The sequence below is a fragment of the Chelonia mydas genome, chromosome 12, assembly GCF_015237465.2.
Source record: "Chelonia mydas isolate rCheMyd1 chromosome 12, rCheMyd1.pri.v2, whole genome shotgun sequence".
NCBI classification, from domain to species: domain Eukaryota; kingdom Metazoa; phylum Chordata; order Testudines; family Cheloniidae; genus Chelonia; species Chelonia mydas.
Genome location: NC_051252.2, coordinates 29,654,414 through 29,668,720, shown reverse-complemented (window position 1 = coordinate 29,668,720; position 14,307 = coordinate 29,654,414). Strand labels below are relative to the sequence as shown.

The 14,307-nt window shown below is 40.6% G+C and overlaps 1 protein-coding gene across 1 annotated transcript in view; it reads right to left on the bottom strand.

The window, feature by feature from the left end:
- The window catches only part of VAT1L (vesicle amine transport 1 like), a 92,399-nt gene that overhangs the window by 56,198 nt on the left and 21,894 nt on the right, over positions 1-14,307 (bottom strand). Inside the window, exon 4 of the mRNA XM_007059252.4 lies at positions 2,111-2,253. Within this exon, the coding sequence (XP_007059314.2) occupies positions 2,111-2,253 (143 nt within the window). The remainder of the gene's footprint in view (positions 1-2,110; positions 2,254-14,307) is intronic.

Here is a 14,307-nt window from a genome sequence, read left to right as displayed (position 1 = left end):
CTACCACCTACATTTCAGTGACACACTCATCACCCTGCCATCACAGTCACAGCAGTCTTCCTAAAGAGGAAATGTAACATTTTGCATGTACGTTTTACCTTCCATTCCAAATGGCCCCAAATCACACACCCTGTGGACTGATCATAGGGGAAAATCCACTAGTAGTAAACCACAGTGAAAGCTACAAAGTGCTGCCATGCATTTTAATGAACTCCGTGTAGCAAAATTTCTCTCCACTATAACTGGGTTCCACTGTAATAATCCCTTGGAATAGAACAATGATCACCTACCACAATAGGGAGTGGGGCATTCCAAAGAGATTATATCTTCCTCTGGTTGAGCACAGGAGAAGTCAGCATCCCATGGATAAGGAACGGGAGCTGGTTTTGAATTCTGATGAAATTTTTCTTCAAAATTTCAAATGTTGAACAGTGAAAAAATTCTGTGAACATTTTCTCCCCGTTTGTTCAAATGGCCCTAGTACAGTGGGAGGTAGCTGACTCCTGGTCTGTTGCAGCTGCTCCCAGAGGGAAGTGAAGAGGAGCTGGACTATCATGCTACAGCAGCTCCCCACTGGCAGTGCAAATTCAGCCCCAGCAGCTTCCAGTCGGGGGAAGTGAGGTCCTATCAACAGTCCAGGGCTGAGGAGGTGGTGCTGGGCAGATACCCTTTGCCAGACAACTCTTCTCCTGATCTAAGGAAATGTCGTGTTGAGTGAAATTTTCTTCTGATATAAAAAGGCCTTTGTTATGGTCCCGATTCAACTCCCCCTGAAGTCAGGGACAGTCTTGCCACTGAACTTAATGGGAGTTAAAAAGGGTGTTAAGGGGGTGATACAGAGCACTCACATGCATACCCCAGCATACCAACTTCAGCTGCCACAGGGGTGTTTAGCAGTAGTCAGACTATTCAACCCATGTAGGATGAAAGAGTGATGAATACTGTATCCAGCTGACAATGCAGAGAATACTTGTGGGAAGCACAATGTAATTACTCACACTAGAATTATGTCAGGATATGGGGACTAAACACCCTGATCTTACAGAGGAGTGCCACAGGATCTTCAACAGCCACTCCTCCAAAAGTTCCCATGGTTTCCCCCAACACCAAACTGTGGCAGCAATGACTTGAGAAGGAAGCATGTCACCAATCGAATACCCAACACTACTTCCTGCGGCCTATGTTCTTTTTGGGGACATCCCATCTATGCGCTCAGCCTGCTTAGTTTATGAGATCCACTCTGATCCCAATCCAAGGTGATGTAAGCTAAAAACTTTGCATATATTTTGATGCAGCATCCCTTATGGAGAACCTTATGGAGAACCCACACAACATGCTACTGGAGTGCATGCATGTGCAATGGACATAGAAATTTCTGTTGCTCCCTCCAGCTGACTGAGATAGTGCATCAGTGCAGTCAAGACATCTTTATTTTTAAAGTAGAATTAGAAAACAGCAACATCAAATATTTGTTTCTAGAATTAGAGAAGATTTTCTTTACTTTCCCTGCCAAATATATCCCTTAGCAGCCAAGACTAATCAGACTAACCCAAAAAACTGCAAGCATTTGTGAAGCACTGAAGCCTAGGTGACAACTTCAGGAGGCCACCAAATGACTCTAACCTTAAAGCAAACAGACAAATTTTAAGTATTCACAATCCAACCAGACACCATAGAACTCAAGATACTAGTGGTTTGCACAATATAAGAACCTAGATAGCCAGAATCACACAAGAGAAGAAATTGCACCAAATCTACTAAAAACAACTTAGTCTTTTATTATTGCTGTTCACTATCAGGTTACAGGAAAATAATATGAGATTAGATCCCCCCCCCAGTCAAGTTCTTTGTTCTCTTTCATTTAATTCCTTTGGCTTGTAGCAGGCATCTATGTGAACATGATCAATAAAGCCCATGTTGGATCGTAAAGGAAGAGAGAGGTACTGATTTGCTATAATTATCTTTTCATTAGAAAGTTAGAGAACATCCAGATTAGATCTGTGATTGTTCCAAAACCAACCTGTTCATTCAGTTCTCATAGATATGCTTAACTCACTGTTTTCATAGTAATTTGCTAGCTACTACTTGATAATCAAAATAAAATCCTTACCTCTTTACTTCTTGGACATAGTCTGCATTTCTGTCAAACAGGTGAGTTACTGAATCTTTGATTGCTTCATGCTTGAAAGAGGAAGCTGTTCCAAATACAGTAACACTGGGGATCGTTGAACAGAGCTGAGCAACGGCTTGACCCTGCAAATATATTGTTATATCAGTTCCACGGACAAAATCAGTTACTTGATTTCTGCCTGCCAATTCGCTCATAATACAATAAAAAAATCCCAGGCTGGCCATATGCAGTTTTCAAAACTTTCTTTATCCTGGTCAGACATTTCACAGTCACACAGTAAAACAGATGTTTACCCACGCATATCCAGAAAAATATTCTTTGGGGATAAAATTAGTTTAGCAAGTGATAAATTATACTGGAAAAACCACACATCCCTTTCACAATGGTGTTTTGAAGTGAATTCAGCTATTGTAAAATGTTCCAATTAAAGGGCAGCATCCACTTAAAATGATACTTTTGCATGAAAGACATTTACATACTGACCTAAAATGATGATTATTGAAGGATTACCAGAAAAATATTTCTATTTTTTTTCCGGTTTGTTTACTATGGGCATTTGCCAGCGTCTTAGGCCAGATTTTTGAGTGTACATTGGGGGAAATCCACAATGATCAGTGGATCTTATGCTCACCTGTATGATGTGCATCTTTAGGCTCTGAAAGCTCTTAAACACTTGAAAGCTCTTAAATAGCTTGTGTCACTATAAACATGTGAGCAGTGGAGGACTCATTTACTTAAAATTACATTGGGTGCACTGAGTAAGAGCTAAAGTCTCACTGAGAGTCAATGAGACTTAGGATTCTAAGGCCCAGATCCTCACAAGATATTTAATTTCCTACCTTCCATTGATTTAATTAAAACCAGTGGGAGTTAGGCACCTAAGTACCTTCGGGATCTGGGCCCTTATGAACAAGCAGGATATCACTTTTTCCTGGTACAGTCATTTTCCTCCATTTGGGTGGGTTTTTCACATAGCAACAAAACACGAAACAATGGTTACTATTAGAATAGGATATGAAATTGTAAATGCTGGTGTAGTACCTGAAATTACTTAACTCGTGTATGAAGAAATTAACATGGTTTTAAGTTAATGGTATCTCTTAATAAAGAAAGGAGGGTTGGAGAGAATGCAGTAGAGCTTGTCAGAATTTTGAGTGTTTCTTTTTCCAATTTTGGTCTTTTTGTCAAAAACAGCATTTTTAGGAAAAATTGTAGACTTCACAGAAATTTCTCATTTTTGTAACATTTTCTGATGTCTTTTTTAAACATAACTTTTTACTGAATTTTTTTAATCAACTGTTTATAAAGTTATATTTCTTGCTTTACAGAAAATACATTTTCTGACTGAAAATGGAGTATTGAGAAACAAAAACTTTTTAACATGACTTTGACAAAAGTTTCATGGAAAAATTTGCTGAAAGTTTCATGGAAAATGCAAAACAGAAAACTTCAAAATGTTGACTTTTTTTTGCAAAATCTTCCTATTTTCAGCCAGCTTTCTGCACAGAAAAAGTATGCCCTTTTTCTTATTATACATATCATTCATCATGGATAGCTCTCTGAAAACAACTGCTCAAAGAGCAATGGCAGTCAAAAAAACAAACAAACCCAACCCAAAAAAACCGCTAACAGAATGTTAGGAACCATTAGGAAAGAAGACAGTAAATATCATAATGCCACTATATAAATCCATGGTATACCCACACCTAGATTACTGCATGCAGTTCTAGTCACCTCATCTCAAAAAAGATACATTAGAAATGGAAAAGGTACAGAGAAGGGCAAGAAAAATGATTAAGGGTATAGAATAGTTTCCATATAAAGAGAGATTAAGAAGACTGACTTTGCAGCTTGGAAAAGAGACGACTAAGTGAGGATATGACAGAAGTCTATAAAATCCATGAATGGTGTAAGAGAGAAAGTAAGTGTTATTCAGCCCTACGTATACCACAAGAACTAGGAGTCACCCAATGAAATTAATAGGCAGCAGGTTTAAAACAAACAAAAGGAAGTACTTCACACAATGCAGTCAGCCTATGGAACTCATTGCCAGGGAATGTCGTGAAGACCAAAACTATAACTGGATTAAAAAAAGAATTAGATAAATTCATGGAGGATAGGTCCATCAATGGCTATTAGCCAAGACTCGCCTCTGTACTCAGACCTCTTCAATCACCCCTCAGTTCGCTGGTCTTCCAGATGCCCTTTATGGTCACTTATGCCACCACAGGACATGATGATGAAACCTGCTTGGCATAACGAGTGGTCAGCAATGACAGTCATTAATCATCAATCAGATACGCTGGAGGGGAGGGATAGGATACAGAAGGACCTAGACAAATTGGAGGATTGGGCCAAAAGAAATCTGATGAGGTTCAATAAGGATAAGTGCAGGGTCCTGCACTTAGGATGGAAAAATCCAATGCACCGCTACAGACTAGGGACCGAATGGCTAGGCAGCAGTTCTGCGGAAAAGGACCTAGGGGTGACAGTGGACGAGAAGCTGGATATGAGTCAGCAGTGTGCCCTTGTTGCCAAGAAGGCCAATGGCATTTTGGGATGTATAAGTAGGGGCATAGCGAGCAGATCGAGGGACGTGATCGTTCCCCTCTATTCGACACTGGTGAGGCCTCATCTGGAGTACTGTGTCCAGTTTTGGGCCCCACACTACAAGAAGGATGTGGATAAATTGGAGAGAGTCCAGCGAAGGGCAACAAAAATGATTAGGGGTCTAGAGCACATGACTTATGAGGAGAGGCTGAGGGAGCTGGGATTGTTTAGTCTGCAGAAGAGAAGAATGAGGGGGGATTTGATAGCTGCTTTCAACTACCTGAAAGGGGGTTCCAAAGAGGATGGCTCTAGACTGTTCTCAATGGTAGCAGATGACAGAACGAGGAGTAATGGTCTCAAGTTGCAATGGGGGAGGTTTAGATTGGATATTAGGAAAAAATTTTTCACTAAGAGGGTGGTGAAACACTGGAATGCGTTACCTAGGGAGGTGGTAGAATCTCCTTCCTTAGAGGTTTTTAAGGTCAGGCTTGACAAAGCCCTGGCTGGGATGATTTAACTGGGAATTGGTCCTGCTTCGAGCAGGGGGTTGGACTAGATGACCTTCTGAGGTCCCTTCCAACCCTGATATTCTATGATTCTATGATCTCGTTACCCAACCATCTGCCCACTAGGTTTTGACCTGCCAAGGCACCTGTGGTCATCCGTGAACCGGTTTCAAACAGGACAGGGCAATTGTGCACTCTCTTCAGATGGGGTGCAGTCAACTTCAAACTATGTCGCATATCCTTGACGAGTGCCTGCTGACTTACATTGACGGGGGACTACCAGCTCTTCACTTGGCTGATGACGATGCTATTAAACGACTGGGCACACTGCACACATGCTGAAGAGCCAAGATGGTCAGGGATGCTCTAGGTGTCCCTATGCCACTGACTGCCAGATGCTGGGATTGGATGGCAGGGGATGGATCACTTGATGATTGCCCTGTTCTGTTTGTTCCCTTTGAATCATCTGGCATTGGCCACTGTTGGAAGACAGGACTAGATGGACCATTGATCAGACCCAGTATTGTCATTCTTACGTTCACCATTTACATGTAGATATTCATCTTACTAAGGCTGCAGTCAAGCTACGGAAGAGTAACTATCACTGTCAAGGTTCCTTCCCCACTCTGAACTCTAGAGTACAGATGTGGGGACCTGCATGAAAACCCCCTAAGCTTATTTTTACCAGCTTAGGTTAAAACTTCCCCAAGGTACAAACTATTTTACCTTTTGCCCTTGGACTTTATTGCTGCCACCACCAAGCATCTAACATATATATAACAGGGAAAGAGCCCACTTGAAAATGTCTTTTCCCTCCCAAACCCTACACCCCCTTTCCTGGGAAAGGCTTGATAAAAATCTTCACCAATCTGCATAGGTGAACACAGGTCCAAACCCTTGGATCTTAAGAACAATGAAAAAGCAATCAGGTTCTTAAAAGAAGAATTTTAATTGAAGAAAAAGTAAAAGAATCACCTCTATAAAATTAGGATGGTAAATACCTTACAGGGTAATCAGATTCAAAACATAGAGAATCCTTCTAGGCAAAACCTTAAGTTACAAAAAAAGACACAAAAACAGGAATATACATTCCATTCAGCATAGCGTATTTTATCAGCCATTTAAACAAAACAGAATCTAACACATCTCTAGCTAGATTACTTACTAAGTTCTAAGACTCCATTCCTTTTCTGTTCCTGGCAAAAACATCAAACAGACGGAGAGAGACCCTTTGTTTCTCCCCCCTCCAGCTTTGAAAGTATCTTGTCTCCTCATTGGTCATTTTGGTCAGGTGCCAGCGAGGTTATCCTAACTTCTTAATCCTTTACAGATGAAAGGGTTTTTCCTCTGGCCAGGAGGGATTTTAAAGGTGTTTATCCTTCCCTTTATATTTATGACAATCATCCTCTCAGTTTTACCATTTCCAATTTAAAGGAAAACTGACAACAATGGGATCAACCTAATTTGACAAACTGTGTTTTGGAACCCTAAGGTACAATGAAAAAATATATGCTTCCAGCCATGTGCTTGAGCTTAGAGATTTTACATAATAGTTTCCCTAAGTTTTTGTCTCTAATAAGCAAACTTTCACCCTCTATATGATTATCCTCACTAGTCCTTCCATAGAAATACTATAAGTAATGTTAACAATCCTCTTTGCCCTTGATCCTTTGGAATAGAATTTTGGCACATGCAACACAAAAATAAATACCATACTGAAAAGGAAGTTGATTAGCACACTCTTTGCTACTTGTATTTGACATCTTTTCCCCTGGGGGGCAGGGGCATAGCATGTGGGTTCTGAAGAGCATTAATTTTATGAAGTACGGTCTGGGGGCATGGCGTTAAAAATCTGTATATCTTCTTTAAAGATTCTGAAAATGTTTGGAGGTGCCTTGGGCTAATCTTGTACCACAATTCTTCTTCTACAGGAAAAGTTCTCCAGCATGTTATGCCTACCTTAAAAAAAAAAAAAAAAAAAGAAAGAATTATGGTAGGTTGCAAATGTTCGATCTTGATAAACAACTAGGGCAGTTTGGTGCTCCTATATCAGGGTTTTGTAGCTCTAGTGAGGAAGTCACAGTGGGAGGCATTCAAAATACACGATCAGGCCTAGTGTATCTCCAATAGCCACAGCACCTTGCTACGCTTACAATAGGAGATAAGTGTGTGAGAGACAAATATTGCATTTTTAAACATGCCTACTCCACCTCTTTTATTAGTAACACTGTACTTGAGGATTGGATGCCTGTTAAATGAGGGATGAGGAAGGACTTTCAAAGATATTTCACGATTGAGGTTAGTTTGTGCCATTTACTCAAACGCCTTTTTAAGGTAATTTTGCCATTTTACAGCAGAGGAGTTGAGCCCCTGTAATCTGGCCAGTGCTTTTTTTTTTTTTAAATGTATTCCTTTTAGCATGATCCATCAGAAAGTATGAAATATCTTGTAGTATTTTGAACTGGTCATGTTGCTTAAGCTCTCCTGAGCTATGAAATACAATTGCAGCCGCTGCTTCTGGTTGACATTCACAATATGATGGCCTGAATTTACGAAAGAAAAGTCACGTTGCTCTTTGGTAGAGCCTGGAACAAGGAGCAAGTGAGACACAAAATGAACCCTGATTCTCCTCCCACTTAAAATGAGACTAATTCATTAGTTACTCCTGATCTAACTGAAAACTAGAGCAAGTTGGAAAAATTAATTTTTTTCTTCAGTTTGCTGATTCATCAGAATCGAAATATTCTGTGGAGACAGCTCATTTTTAGGTAAGTTCCTCTGAAACCCAGGCAGATTTCAAAACATGCCCAGGCTTTCAGAGTCACAGACCCCAAATCTTCCAGGTTTCCCTGTTGTGGGATAATCCATCTGGTAGGCTGAAGGGAAGCTGGGAGCCTGAAAGCTCTGGTTGTCCCAAGCTCTGGGGCTCCCTGCTCAGTTATGGCTCCCAAGGCATCTAGACTCGTGGCTCCCTTTCTTCCCACCAGGAAGAATTTATTCTGAAGTTATCGACATGAGACATTTCCATTTTTCTGTGTCACACAGAATTTTGAATTTTTTTAAATTTTGTTTTCAATAGGAGCAAAACCAAAATTTGGATGTCTTGAAATCCCCTGTGAAATGGAATTACCATTCTGCACCCAGTACCACTGAAAGCAGAATAATCAGGCTGGAAGCAGAGCTCTGCAAAACGTTCATATCAAGCTCAGCTTTTGCCTGATTTCATTACAATCTTTTTCCAGGCTAGATGAGATGTTTGCAAGTGTTTCTAATCAGCTGGGTCAAGTTATGAGTGAATGCACTCTATAAGCAGAGGGGGAAAGAGTCTGATGGATATTCACTTCTATCAGATGGTTGTGACAAGAAAGCAGGCATAACTATGTGTAGTATTCACTAAGCTTTTTATTATTATTATTATTATTCACAAGCAAGATGTGGAGAGTGAGTCAGAACAAATTAACCACCCACTCTTGCAAGGCCTCTGCACGTAGGGCTCCCATTGAAACCAAAGGGCTCATCGGCTTTGGCCCAAAATATACAGGACCCCTTACAAACTAAGGTCCAGATCCTGCAAGCAGCTCCTTGTGGATGGAAGCTCCTGGGCTTGGGCAGAATTCCATAGACGTCAATGGATCTCTACGTGGGTGCAGGAGTCTGCTTGCGGGGAGCTATTTGCAGGATCTGTGCCTTAAACTGTCTGAGTTTTACATCTCTAGTCACAGTGGGCTTTAAATGCTCTGAATTAACATGGAAAAATGGTATTTTCTTGAGGCTGGGGAAGGAGATATTGGATAAACACTGGTTTCACAGTAACAGCCGTGTTAGTCTGTATTCGTAAAAAGAAAAGGAGTACTTGTGGCACCTTAGAGACTAACCAGTTTATTTGAGCATGAGCTTTCGTGAGCTACAGCTCACTTCATCGGATGCATCCGATGAAGTGAGCTGTAGCTCACGAAAGCTCATGCTCAAATAAACTGGTTAGTCTCTAAGGTGCCACAAGTACTCCTTTTCTTTTTATGGATAAACACTGAATTGCTTACATTTGGAATTGAATATAGAGTTGTCCCTACAGTTATTTTGTTAAAACAGATGTACAGAAGACATATTTATAAGCCACATTCAGCCTCTGATTGCGCCTGTGTAATCTCACAGAGACCTGGAGGCAAGAACTGGCACTGTGAGTCTAATGATGATGTCTGGGTGAATTTAGCAAACCCTTGCTATATTTCTAGCCAAAGGTTGGCGTTTGTAAACTGCCTGCATGATTAGTAAGATCATTCATGGATAAACACACTTATTGTTCATTCCAAACAGAACTCCTGGTGATATATAATAAATATCAGTAATCAGGGCTTTTATTTACACTAGGATAACTAGATAGCCCTGTGAGCCTTGGCATCCTTCCACATAAGGATGAATGTAATTTTCACTGGAAGTCCATTCAGTGGTGTTTTTCAGGAAAGGACATTATTACTACTTATACTATGGTAACTCCTAGAAGCTTCAAGACGGGGACCCTGTTGTGCGAGGTATTGTATAAATATACAGCAAGAGATAGCACTGGTCCCAGAGACCTTATAAACTAAGCAGACAGCGAAGCAAAGGGGGGGAGAAATGGAGGAGGACGCCGAAACACAGAGTGGTTAAATGACATGCCTGAACGTAACCCAGGGAACCTGGGGCACAGCCAGGAACTGAACCCAAGCCTGCTGAATCCCACTCCAGTGTTTCAAAGCACAGGCCATCTTTTCTCGCTGCCATCGGCCATTTTTGCTTGAGAGGGAATTCCTCATCCCTCAGAAACATAGGGAACCCAGTTCTTTTACTAGTCTCCCACTCACTTCCGCCTTCAACTGGCTATATTGTTTTGAATCCAATTTTAACCCTCCCGCGCCCATGCCAGAAAATGACACCATGAGCTTAGAATGGAAACAAGATCTGGCTTTTGTACCTTTCTCTTTGTAGCCACACTTCTGCGATGGGACTGGTTTCATTTGGTGCCATTTTCCATTTTGATGCCTCCTAACCAGACTGGGCCAGTATGAACCATGATGATAAATGGATATTTTGTGAAGGATGCTAATGAAGTCAAACTCTGACCTTCTCATTGTTCTAGAATATACTTAGTTTTCTGCGTACAGTCCCTTTAACTTGGGAGGAAAGGGGAGAATAAATGTTCCTTGAATCAAAAACACTGAATACTGAAAAGGTCAAACTATTATAGTAGAAAGCCATTATATACATGATGTAAAAATTCCCAGAGTTTCACATTTCCAAGAAAGTGCCAGGCCATTAGGAAAATGCACAAGAAGAAATGATGTGTGCCAAACCTGCTGCAGATTGGGTGGTGCACCCATTGTAGATACAAGCCTGACCAAAGCCCCAGACTACAACATCCCTCTGACATTTGTGTGTGTTCCAAGTCCAAACTGGATAAAGATACCTTTATAGTGGGCTGAAACAAGAATGCTGAAGAGTCTGGAGCCAATTCTAAGAAGGACTCTTGTGTAAGTTTTTCTTATCCCCCCACACCTCCTTCTCAGGACAAATGACCTTAATTTAATATCCTCTCTCTTCTTTTGGAGATGTAGTTCACACGTACATCTGCGACCCTCCATACCAAGATATAGGGCCAGATCCTGATACAAGACCCTACATGCTTTTCCCAATGAAGTCAAGTACCTGTGGACTCAAATCTTAAGTAAAGACAGGTAGAATTTGGTTGCATGCCAAAGCAGTGCTGTGGCTATGCAAATCTCTCAAATCTCCTTTCTAATCCCTTAACTCATTTAGTTTCCTTCCAGTATAGTTCAGATTAAAAGTTCATGTTTATGAGGTTACACATTTTAATTACAAATACCTGAGGGTCCAGTCCCGGGCCCCTTGCAGAAATGGGATGTGCATGGAGGACTTCTGCAGAGACTGGAGAGAACAGAGTCCTCCCCTCTCCTGCCCTGGAGCAGCAGTGAAGCTACTTGGCAACTAACCCTGGTGACGAATTGCTGCACATTCTCTACAAGGAGCACAGTTTGGCCAGAGGAGTCACCCAGTTGAGGATATGCCAACCACAGCCCATATCTCCTGCTTGCTAGGATAGTTCCACTCGAGAGAACATCTTTGTAATGGATGCAGACCTGAGAGGGCTTCCAGTCCTACCTGCTCCTTGCACAGCAGAACCACATCAGCAGCTTCACTGCTGGTTAGCCTTCTACCTGTTTCCTGGATGTTGAGGGGGTGGGGAAGCAGGCAGGATTTCACCAGAAGTAATCACTTATGCACTGCTAAACCAGCCTAGCACTTATGTGATTAAACATGCATGACTACAATACCCACCACAAAAAAAACCAACCCAGCAACAAAAGACCAAAGCCACCAACCACTCTTCCCCTCGCACCCCCGAATTGTTAATATTTGGAAATAAATCCCGATGCATAGCCACAAAACAGGTTCTTGTTTTCTGAAACTGAGAAAATAAAACATGGAAATCCAAATCTCATTTGACAACTAATTTTACCTTTAATAGGACTTAGCAGCCTTTGGATAAAGTGATCAGCTGTTTCATTGAAACAATCAATGTTATGATGAAGTATTTTCTTGAAACAGAATTAATCTTATTTCCAAAACCTGTAATTTTTACACTGCTTATCATGCAGAACACCACAGTTAGAGTCTTTAGAGAAATAAATGACTCAGATTAAAGTGCTTCTATGGAAATATAAGAAATCTCTCATAATATTGTACTTGGCATACAAGCAAGTTTCAAAGACGGTTTGATGGATTTTATTTACATGAACGTCAATTTATAGAACCAATATGTTGGGTCGCTACAAAATCCAGTAGAAATGGCAATATTGTGTGTGAATGTTCTAAAGTCCAGTTAAAAGGCCTGTTTTTGTTTTTGTTTTTTTAAAGTTCAGCTACTCACCTGCAGAGTGGGAAACCTTTAGTATTTTGCTAGTCATATAGGAGAATCAAAAAAGTGAAATTTAAGAAACATAAAATTGAAATTGACAGTTTAGTTCCATTGTTTATGAATTTCACTCAATTTAGAGAAAAAGCAAGGATGATGAAAAGTAAATTATATTTTTAAGTACGTTTGTTTTAACAATCTTAAGGTGTTACCGGGACCACAGGAAAGTTGGGTTTTTTAAAACAAAACAAAAAACAATAGATTTTTATCTTGACAACCTCCCTTTTGATCAAAATGGGCCAGATATGCAGCTTGTATAAACTGGCATAGCTACATTGACTTGCTAACTTGCCCTAGCTGTGACTCTGACCCAAAATACCTTTAGCAAGATTTCTGTGTATGAAATTTGTTTATTTGATTAGATATAAATTGAGTCCAGCTTTAAAACCTCAGTCAATAAATCATCTAAAAAAGGTAATGCACAGTACATCTAATATCTCAGAATAAGCAGCATAAAAAAATATCCTTCCATTAGTCTAATTTTTGTCAAGTCTAGAGATACTGCTCAATTCTTTTAAATCATTCAGTTTCAACCTTGTATTAGATTCCTGTTTGGGACTGAATGTGGATAGAACCTACTATTCATTATCAGATGTTTTTCCCCTGGTATATTCATATCTACAGGTGGACATGAAGCAATGCCTATATTCAGGATATGTTATGGGATACATGTGTTAAAACATTCTGAATAGGATGACTGTGGGCGAGGATTGTATAATAGCCTCTCAGCATCTAGAATGAGATATCTGAGGTGCAAGGAGACATCAACCTACACAATAACGCACTTCCTGAAGATGTCATTTTCCAATTAAATCGGGGAAATTGGAAGCCAGTAGAAAAGGCAAACATTGCTGAGTAGTGAAATGGAATATGAGAAGTTCAAACTCATGAACAGATTTGGGACAGGTCTGATTTTAGTTACACCAGAAGAAAGTTTTTTGATCAAAACAGGGATCATTGAATGATAATGGCCTCTTTTTACGCAAAAGCAGGCCTATTTTTTAGCAGAAATTTGCAAAATGTTTCCCTCCCCCGACCTGCAAAATTGGCCAGTTGTGTTCAATTTAAAACAAAGCGTGTAAATCAGCACTGCTCTATTAACATCAAGGGAACTATACTATTTTACTCCAGAACAAAAATGCAAGTCCCTATGTGACAGGATACAAATAAATAATAATAAGGGCTGCCTGCCTTTCACATGACTCAACAGGGGATTTAAGGAAGGGACTTGTCCTCTGGGGAGGGATGGCTGAAAAGGCTTTTTCTGTGGCCTCTGGGGACTACAGCTTGCTACGGTCAGGGGAATTGCTTTGTTTTGTGTTACTTCTTGAGTTTGTGTGTTTGAATAAACTGTGCACTGAGGCAAGGACCTCAGACAGATTTTTGCATGGCACTGATTCTTTCCTGGGCTGGTGACACGTTTCCCCACACTTTAATTGAGGCTTGCCATTTCTTCATGAATATTTTGCACCATTTCTGTTGCTAACAATATGCCACTGCTTACGTTTGCCATACACTCCTCATTCTGCTTCTCACTTACTTAAAAATAAGATATTTCCCCTCCCTCCCCCCAAATAAAACCTTGTAGATTTGTACTAAGGCTACAGAGGCACAGTTATCAATAGCTAAACAAAAAAATGCCATCATCACTCACGTAGATTGGTTCGCTGGGAAAATGTGTGCTGCCGTGTCTGCCAATTAAAATGAAGAGTACCTGACAAACAGTAAACAGTGCTGTCATTATGACCTAAAAGCGCTGTCCTACCAGTTTTATCCTTCAAGTTCAAACGTATGAGATCGCGGTCCGGAACCTACTCATGCTGCTTGCACTTCCTCTGATGTTGAACCTGAAAGTGAAGGTCACATCACAGCTAGAGGGTTGCAATCAATGTCTCTGCATGAGCGTAAGTTTAATTTTAGCTCATGTGAAACTGAAATACTAGTGCAAGAGAGTCACTCAATATTAACGCCTAACAGTATCTGGAGGTTAAGTGATGAAGTGGTGCAATTTACACCCTTATGGCTTTCAACAGGTGTGCAAAACATGGGCAACGCACATATAGAAGATGGAAGGGGAGGATAATACCCCAGAAAAATAAGACTATAAGGTAAAGCAGGGCCCTGCCCTTCTGCTTCCTTCTCATTGCCCG